At 32.6% G+C, this 9,492-nt stretch overlaps 1 protein-coding gene and 1 long non-coding RNA gene across 2 annotated transcripts in view; both read right to left on the bottom strand.

The window, feature by feature from the left end:
* Positions 1-5,317, bottom strand: part of LOC114579255 — a 17,088-nt gene extending 11,771 nt beyond the window's left edge. Inside the window, exon 1 of the long non-coding RNA XR_003700164.1 lies at positions 5,155-5,317. This is a non-coding gene — a long non-coding RNA (uncharacterized LOC114579255). The remainder of the gene's footprint in view (positions 1-5,154) is intronic.
* A 2,711-nt stretch (positions 5,318-8,028) lies between these two features.
* LOC114579247 (myb-related protein Zm38-like) lies at positions 8,029-9,454 on the bottom strand. Its single transcript, XM_028693269.1, has 3 exons — positions 9,418-9,454; positions 8,484-8,822; positions 8,029-8,162 (listed from the first exon to the last, which is right to left on the bottom strand). Exons 1-3 carry the CDS (start codon positions 9,452-9,454, stop codon positions 8,029-8,031), a joined length of 510 nt encoding a protein of 169 aa, XP_028549102.1.
* Positions 9,455-9,492: the final 38 nt, after the last annotated feature.

Here is a 9,492-nt window from a genome sequence, read left to right as displayed (position 1 = left end):
CAATCAATCAGTGAAATCAATGAAATCGTACGATCTAGTAAATCCAATCAAAGTCGATAAAGCAGAAATCTATAAAACAATGAATCCATAAAGCAATACAGTAAACATGCAATTCAATACTATATACTGGACAAGTATAATCAACTGGTCATGTTGCTGTTGTAGAATCCATATTGCTGTTGTAGATCCGTACATTGGTTCTATCAATAAGAGTCGTCACTCTTTTCGCCCGTCGGCATTTCTATAAACTCCTTATGACTCCCAATCGTTATATCAATGATCAATGGTTTAAAGGAAAGCCCGTCGGCCCACCATCCTGTACAGGTCAATATCAATCTCCAACCAATGTTCAACCAGGCTATACGTGTTTCCCAGTATCAATAATCAATCAATAATCAGTTCAATAATCAATATTATGCAATCTATAACAATCATATCAATAATCAATAGCATATCAATCTAATCTATCAATTCCAAGTAAATCCGAAAATCTACGAAAATCGGGCAGCGTAACGGCAGTCAGTCGAATTTACACAAAAATCCTACAAAAAGCACAATTTCCAAATCTTTCCAAATTACAGACGAAGATCCATAACATCAATATAAGACTATTGCCCTATAGAAATCAAATCAAATCAAGTCCCGATAATTTTCTATTCGATTAAAATCGTGTAGAATCAATTCTGACCGGTAAAATCTTCGTAGAATACAGTCAAATCGTGTGCAATAATCATATCTATAACATATCAAAAGTTGTGCGGTGAAAGTTGTGCCAAATCCAAATCACGTCGAAAAGTCGACTACGAAAACACAAAACAAATCATAACTCGGTCAAAACTCAATATCTTTGAAAACAGAAATAGGGTTCGGAGTCCTTACCATGAGATCTTCACTTTTCCCAACAACAGCGTCAAACGAAAAGCGCTCCGCAGCCTCCAAAACCAGGATTTTCCTCTTTTTCCCTTTCTCTTTCTCTCTCTAAAACAGATATTTTGATTTTTAAAATATTTTCTCTCTCATCAAAACGAGCTGATTTGTTTAAATCATTTGTCTGATCGGCCCGGCCGATCGCCAAATCGTCCCGGGACGATCAGACCAGAAAAATCGTCCTGGACGGTTCCCAGAACTATTCTCAGGACGATATTTTCTACAGTGCCGATCGGCCTGGACGATCTTAAATCGTCCTGGACGATCCTGAGAGAAAAAATCCAAATCAGAGAGGAACAGTAAGGGAACGAGGTCTCACAGCTTATGCATACATATCTTTAATGATTTAAATATAAGAGTATTAACTCCTTTTTTTTCAAGAACTTTCCATAGCACTTCTCTTGGAACTTTATCATATGATTTCTCTAAATCAAAAAATATCATATGTAGAGATCCTCCTTATTCTCTCTATATTTCTTCGTCAAACCTCTCAATAAATGTATGACTTCCATAATAGACCCACATGACATGAATCCAAATTGATTTTAATAAACATTATTATCACACCGCAACCTACGGTCCATAACTTGCTCCCATAAATTTAAAGTATGACTCATTAGCTTAAGATACTCCCAACCTTGCTATGATACCACTTTTATCACAACCCGGCCTGGTGGCTCAAATTAACGATGTGAGAATAGAAGGTCAGATAGTAATAAAATTTCTAAAACAATCTTAAAACTGAAAGAGATGCTAAAACCTCAAAATTTAAAACAAAATATCAAAAATACTTTTCATTTTGAGCGTTTGGACAACAATATACGTTTTCACCTCTTCTATTTTTTTTTTATTATACTAAAGTATACCTGAAAAATAATTTCCAACAGGAAGAGTGAGTCAAAATAGAACTTAGTGAGTAAAGCATACTTCTAAACTTAGTGAGTAAAGCATACTTCTAAATTTACAGTAATCCAAAGCATTGGAAAAAATATGCATAATCATTTTATAACATAAAATAAGTTTATTTAATCATTTCATATCAAAACGTGCATACATCATATCTGTCAAATATATCGTATATTTATCCTTTCTTAATAATATAATCGTCACATGAGCCACCATATAATTTAGTACCAATAAATGTACTCATTTTTTCTTTTTCATTTCTATAACCATTTTCATTAACGTGCATGAGTACATTGCATCCCCAGCCAGTACTATAAAGAGGTGGACTCCATCAATTAAACATACATATGTAATTACATGTAGCTAATCAATTTATTAATTTATGTTTTATGCAATAATGTACGATAAATTATTCAATATGTAAGATATAAAACATTTGCATTGTAGATAAAATAAATAGTAAGATAAAATTATTTGCAAATAAAAATGTAATTAATAACAACACAATTATCATAATATAGAGACATGCGTACTCACATTGATTAGGATTACTTGCTCCTAATTTTCTTGCTCTAACTTCAATAAAATGGTATCTATAATAATACATATTTTTAAAAGTTTATTTTAACTTATATATAATCATCTCTTTCTCTAATTAACTATTAATTATACTTAAATAGTTCTTATGTTAAAATAAGAGAATTTATTATCCTCTTTTTAATAGTTATATAAAAACTATGATTTAATTTATATCAATAATTTCTCATTTAAACTTAACATATCCGCTTAAATTATTTAATTAAAAGAAATATCTCCTATGCTCTCACTTTCAAATTTTATATTTCTTAAATTTTAAAATATTTATTCTCTCTTTATATATTTATTTAAACTATACTTTCTTTATTACTTATTAATTATCTTAATTAACATTAAAAAAATTTTATATCTTATTTAACTCTCATAATTTATTACAAAAAGTGCTCTTTTCCTCTCTCTGCTAATATATAGTCATCATATTTAATTTTATTAATTTAAGAATAAATTTGATTTTCCTTGCATTCTTATTGAAATATAAATCATAATTTGCTATAACCTTTATATTTAATAATTTCTTACTTTAATTAATTAAATACTCTTATTTCGACAATATAAATATATTTTTAATCCATTCCTTTTAAAATTAATAATTTAATTTTAAATCTCTCAAGCATACACTCTTTCTATATATTTGCAATTAAGCTTATAATTACGTTTGATTATTTTTTAAGATATTTTAAATTTAATATAAAATATAATCTCGTCTTTTTAAACTACATATTAGATTCATATTAATTAACTTATGTATACCTATAATAACATTAATTGAAATTTTAATTTAGATAAAAAAATAGTAAACTCACCTCTTGTTCTTCCTCTAAGCCCTAGCCGCAACTTGCTCAATTCCATGCTCTCTCTCTCTCTCTCTCTCTCTCTCTCTCTCTCTCTCTCTCTCTTCTCTAATTTATAGAGGCAAAGTAAGAGACAGACGGCCTGAACCCTTCAGCTTCCATGACGAAAAGCCCCTTCCATTCAGCCTCTTCAACTCCAACCGATGAAACAATCTCTTCGTTTTCTCATGGAAATGAAATGACAAAACCCCCTTTGACTTCTGCGGCGTTTCTTTCAGCCTCCTCTTTGTCTTCCTCCAAGGTACGGTCAGGCATTACAATCTTCCCTGCTTATAGAAATTTGTCCTCAAAATTTACATATGATTCTTATGGTTACATAAGCAAAATATCATTTTAAATTTCATTCAACATAAACTTCCACATTAGACACATAATTAGTAAAACATTTGATATAACATACTAAGATAACTAGATAAAGAAAAATATATGATATAACATAACAAGTTACTATATTAGATAATAAAGTCATCTCAACTATCTTTGTCAACATTTATGGATTTATTAGGCTCCTATTGAGTCAAAGCATAAACCCGCGGTCGAACATTCTGCCCGGATTGATTTTGTATTGGAGTGAAACTAATGGTTCTATCATCTTTTGTTTGCCATGTTCTTTTGGGATGGTGCTTCTCTTGATTTCATTTCTTTAGAAGTCCTTTGACCTAACGTAGGACAATATTTTACTATGTGTCCAGGTTGATGGCACCAATGGCAAGTGTTGGAACATGTCAAAAATTCACCCTTATGTAATATTCCACACTTAGCACAAGCTTCCATAACTTTACTGACAATTGCATTACTAACTCCACTAGCTCCACTAGGATTAAACTTGAGCTTCTTCTCATTTGATCCCTCAGTCTGATTGCTTTGGATATCTTCTTTAACACTTTCTTTTACGTTGATCTCTTCTCTTCTGAGTGATTTGAAAATCAATCTCCACCCTCATATATCTTTCTACCAAAACCGAATAACCCTCGATTCCCAAAGGTACTAAAGGTTTTCTAATTGTATCCTTTAGACCGGATAGGAATCTATAGCATTTTTCTTTTGTTGTTGTAATTAGTTGTGGGGCATATCTAGATAATGTAGTGAATTTTGCTTCGTATTGCATTCCTGATTTGTCTTCTTGAATCAATCTTATAAATTTTCATGCATCTATCTTCTTACTGACATAGGTATAAATCATTGTCTATAAAGTTCTACAAAGTCTTCCCAATTAACAAATGTATTTGGAATATCTTCTAACCTGTCTTCACATTGTCATCTCCACCACCTTTCTCCTTCTCCATCCAAGGCAAAAGTAGCAAGTGACACTTTCCTCTCATTAGGACATGACATGCTATCTGATAATTTCTCTGTATGAAGTAACTAATTTTCAGCCTCAATTGGTCCCTTATTACCTTTGAATAAAGGAGGTCTCATGTCCAGAAATAACTTCAAATATTTATCAACTCCAACACCATGCTGTGATCTTGATTCTTGAAGCAGCTGAGTCATAGCCGTCATCATCTAGGTGAAGGTGTTGGTGTTTACAGACACTTTAGGTGGTACTTCTCTTTTCATTTTTCTATCGGTTACATCCTCTTCATAATCCTATACCTGATATATATATTTATAATTTTATTATAATATCTAATCAAATATTTAATATTCTTAAATAAGTTCATAAATCATTCTTATGGCTCTTTCATTATGATTCACTTTTCTAAGATACTCCTAACCTTGCTCTGATACCAATTTTGTTACGACCTGGCCCAGAGGCTCGACTTAACAAAGCGGGAACAGAAAGTCGGATGGTAGATTAAATTTCTAAAACAATCTCAAAACTAAAAGAGCCGCTAAAACCTCTTAATTTAAAACAAAATATCATAAATACCTTTCATTTGGAGTGTTTTGCCTATAGTATACATCTTCACCTCTTCTATTCATTTTGATTATGCAAAATTATACCTGAAAAATAATTTCCAACATGAAGAATGAGTCAAAACAAAATTCAGTGAGTAAAGCATGCTTCTAAAATTATAGTAATTCAAGGCACTAAGAACAATATGCATAATTATTCTATAACATAACATAAGTCTATTTAATCATTTCATATCAAAATGTGCATACATTATATCTGTCAAATATATCGTATATTTATCCTTTCTTAATAATACAACTGTCACATAAGTCATCGTCTAATTTAGTACCAATAAATGTATTCATTTTTCCTTTTTCATTTCCATAACCTTTTCCATTAACGTGCATGGGTACATTGCGTCCCCAGCCAGTACTATAAGGGGGTGGACTCCATCAATTCAACATGCACATGCAATTACATGTATCTAATCAATTCATTAATTTATGCTTTATGCAATAAAGTAAGATAAATTATTCAATATGTGAGATATAGATCATTTGCATTGTAGATAAAATCAATTGCAAATAAAAATGTAATTAATAGCAACACAATTATCATAATATAGAAACATGCATACTCATCTTGATTAGGATTACTTGCTCTTAATTTCTTTACTCTGACATCAATAAAATGATATCTATAATAATACATATTTTCAAAGGTTTATTTTAACTTATATATAATCATCTCTTTCTCTAATTAATTATTAATTATACTTAAATAGTTCTTATGTTTAAATAAGATAATTTGTTATCCTCTTTTTAATAATTATATATAAACTATGATTTAATTTATATTAATAATTTCTCATTTAAACTTAACATATCCGCTTTAATAATTTAATTAAAAGAAATATCTCCTATGCTCTCACTCTCAAATTTCATATTTCTTAAATTTTAAAATATTTATTCTCTCTTTATATATTTATTTAAACTATAATTTCTTTATTACTTATTAATTATCTTAATTAACATTAAAAAAATTTATATCTTATTTAACTCTCATAATTTACTACATAAAGTGCTCTTTTCCTCTCTCTACTAATATATAGTCATCATATTTAATTGTATTAATTTAAGAATAAATTTTATTTTCCTTGTATTCTTATTGAAATATAAATAATAATTTGTTATAAACTTTAATATTTAATAATTTCTTAATTTAATTAATTAAATACTCTTATTTTGATAACAAAAATATATAAATATATTTTTAATCCATTCCTTTTAGAATTAATAAATTAAATTGAAATCTCTCAAACTTGCACTCTTTCTAAATATTTGCAATTAAGCTTATAATTAAATTTGATTATTTTTTAAGATATTTTAAATTTAATATAAAATATAATCTTGTCCTTTTAAACTACATATTAGATTCATATTAATTAACTCATGTATACCTATAATAACATTAATCTAAATTTTAATTTAGATAAAAAAATAGGAAACTCGCCTCTTGTTCTTTCTCCAAGCCCTAGCCACTACTTGCTCACTTCCAAGCCCTCTCTCTCTCTCTCTCTCTCTCTCTCTCTCTCTCTCTCTCTCTCTCCCCTCTATCTCTTCTCTAATTTATAGAGGCGAAGCAAGAGACGGACGACCCCAACCCTTCGGCTTCCATGACGCAAAGCCTCTTCCATTTGGCCTCTTCGACTCCAACCGACAAAGCAAGCTCTTTTTCTTCTCTTGGAAACGAAACGACAAACCCCCCTTTGACTTCTGCAGCGTTTCCTTCGGCCTCCTCTTCATCTTCATCCTAGGTATGGTCGGGTAAATGTAGCCAACCTCACAATGGGATAAAAGCTTCTTGTTGTACTAGTTGTTTGTGTTGAATTAAGAGAGACTATTTATTTAACAATGGTCGTATCATTGTATGACTTTTAATGATCTTACTTTGACTTTTTATGATCTTACTTTAATATATTATTTTGATGTTAATATATCACTTATTATTTCATATCTTTTATCAATTTAATAATTTAATTATGAGGCATATATCTCAAAATGTCTTATGGCTTACACCACACCTCACAGAAATCTCAATACTCATTTGCCCAAATTCAAACCTGATATAATTTCACTATATTTTTAAAATGAGATACACTATTCGCTATTACTGCAAGAGACATTGAGATACTTATGTGATAGTGAGTCAATTGATGTTGCCGAGTATAAAAGCAACTAAACCCGTTCCTTCACAATGCAAGCCGACCTCTATTAAAGCTTGATTAAAAAATTAAAAAAAATAATGAGGAAAACTCTAAAAAGCTCAACCAAGCATGAATATTGATGCATCGCTTTGGTCGGTAAATTAGATCTAAGGAGGTTTTGATGTGTTAGCCTTGATAATATAAAGGATCATCTTGCTTGAAAGGAAATTTGACAATTTAAAATCATGGCCTTCTTAAATACCTTAATGGAATAAACGCAGATCTGTGTGAATGAAATCTGTAACACTACATATAATGAAAGAAACTAGGACTACCATTAAATCTTAGGATTATCTCTACAACCGCAGAATTGGTTTGTAAGTCAATGTTATCTTCTGAGAAACTGTCAACGTTAAACAGCCATTAAGGGTGCGTTTGGGACGGCGGTACAGTTGCTTTGCTTTATAAAAAGTTATTAAATTGTCGTTTGGGGGATTGCGGCAGAACGACGTCAGAAAAAGTTTCACGGCACACACCTGCTTCTCGCGACCTTTCCCCATGTCCTGCGTTCCGCTGCTTTCGGCTGCTTTCCGCGGAAAAATGACTTAAATCTCCGCCGGGCACATGGCGTCTCCATCGCTCCTCTTTTTCCTTTTCACCATATCTCCTGCCTCCCAGCCTTCGCCACGCTTTACGCTCCCTCATCCGCATTGATGGCTTCTTCGGTAAAAACGCGGTGTCAGGTGCTGTATACGTTTCTTCGCCGGGCACATGGCGTCTCCATCGCGGACCTCGCTGTTGACGGTGTCAGTGGCGAGGAGACTTCCTTTCACTTCTACTCATTTATATGCAAAACCGAAGTCAAATAATTATATGCTATTACAGGTTTCTTTATCTTCCTTTCACTGGCTTCGTAAAATTTCTTGCTTTTTGCGCCTGAAGATATTTCCTTCACTTATCATGAGCTCCATGGAACCAATTCATGGCCTCTTCTTCCATCCCAAAATCTGTAGGAGGCTAGTCGGCGACAGTAGTTGTGGTGATTAACTAGGAATATTGAAAATGTCGGTGTTGCTGTGAAAAAAAAGGCTCAGGGGTGGAAGAGCTCCTCGCAGGCTCGCGGAAATTTGTCGCTCCTTCTACCGCCAGCGACTACTTTGAGGGTCTCTGGCGAGCACCAACTTCTTCAAAAGAGGAGGCTTGTTCGTTGACAAGTCGAGGTTGAGGTCAACGTAGTTTGGACTGCCGCCGCCAGAGCAGCTATCACTGTGACACTTGTTATCGGATGTATCGGCGGTTTCCAGCACGGGTGAAAAAATCTCCGGCAAAGTTAGAAAAGCGGCGGTCGCCGCGGTGATGGGATGATGAGTTTGGGGATCGATGCCGCGGCTGAAGAGCTTCCGCTTGATGTGTGTGTTCCAGTAGTTCTTGATTTCATTGTCTGTTCTCTCTGGAAGCAGGCCGGCGATGAGTGACCATAGGTGATTAAAAGAAACTGTTAATTATTTTAGAAGGGGCAGAAATCTAATTTTAATTTTTTTTAATAACAACTTCTGATCGTTTAATTTTTCATCAAGATTTGTTCATAAGTTTCTTATTTTCAACAGATAAATCTTTTAATGAAATTGTGAGATGACGAAGAATTTGTTTGCTTTGATTGTAAACACTACAGGAAAATCACTTATTACCAGCAGAATTTTCCGGCAGCTTTCCGGCGGTCAGTTTTCCGGCGGCTTTCCAGCGGTTTTTGACGGCTTATTTCCTACAAAATTTTCCGGCGGCTTTCCGACGGATTACCGGCGGCTTTCCGACGGCTAATTTCCCCGCAAAATTTTGCGACGGCTAATTTACCGCAAAATTTTCCCGCGGACTTTTTCGGCGGCTTTCCGACGGCTTTTCTGGCGGCTTTTTAACGTTTCCGGCGGCTTTTAAAAATTTAATAAAAAAATGAATAAAATTTTAAACATTTAAATGATTTAACAAAAAATTATTAAAAGTTAAAATAACTATTAACTTAATTTTCATCTTAAAATTAATTAGTTAGTTATTTTTTATATTTTATTAAATATTTTTGACCGGCGGTTCAAGACCGCCGGTAAGCCGCCGGACAAAACCGCCGGAATTCATTTTCCTACGCCGTTTTTACCGGCGGTAATTAAACCGCC

Source organism: Dendrobium catenatum, unplaced genomic scaffold, assembly GCF_001605985.2.
Source record: "Dendrobium catenatum unplaced genomic scaffold, ASM160598v2 fragScaff_scaffold_249, whole genome shotgun sequence".
Classification (NCBI taxonomy): Eukaryota; Viridiplantae; Streptophyta; class Magnoliopsida; order Asparagales; family Orchidaceae; genus Dendrobium; species Dendrobium catenatum.
This window is presented reverse-complemented; position numbering and strand designations above follow the sequence as displayed.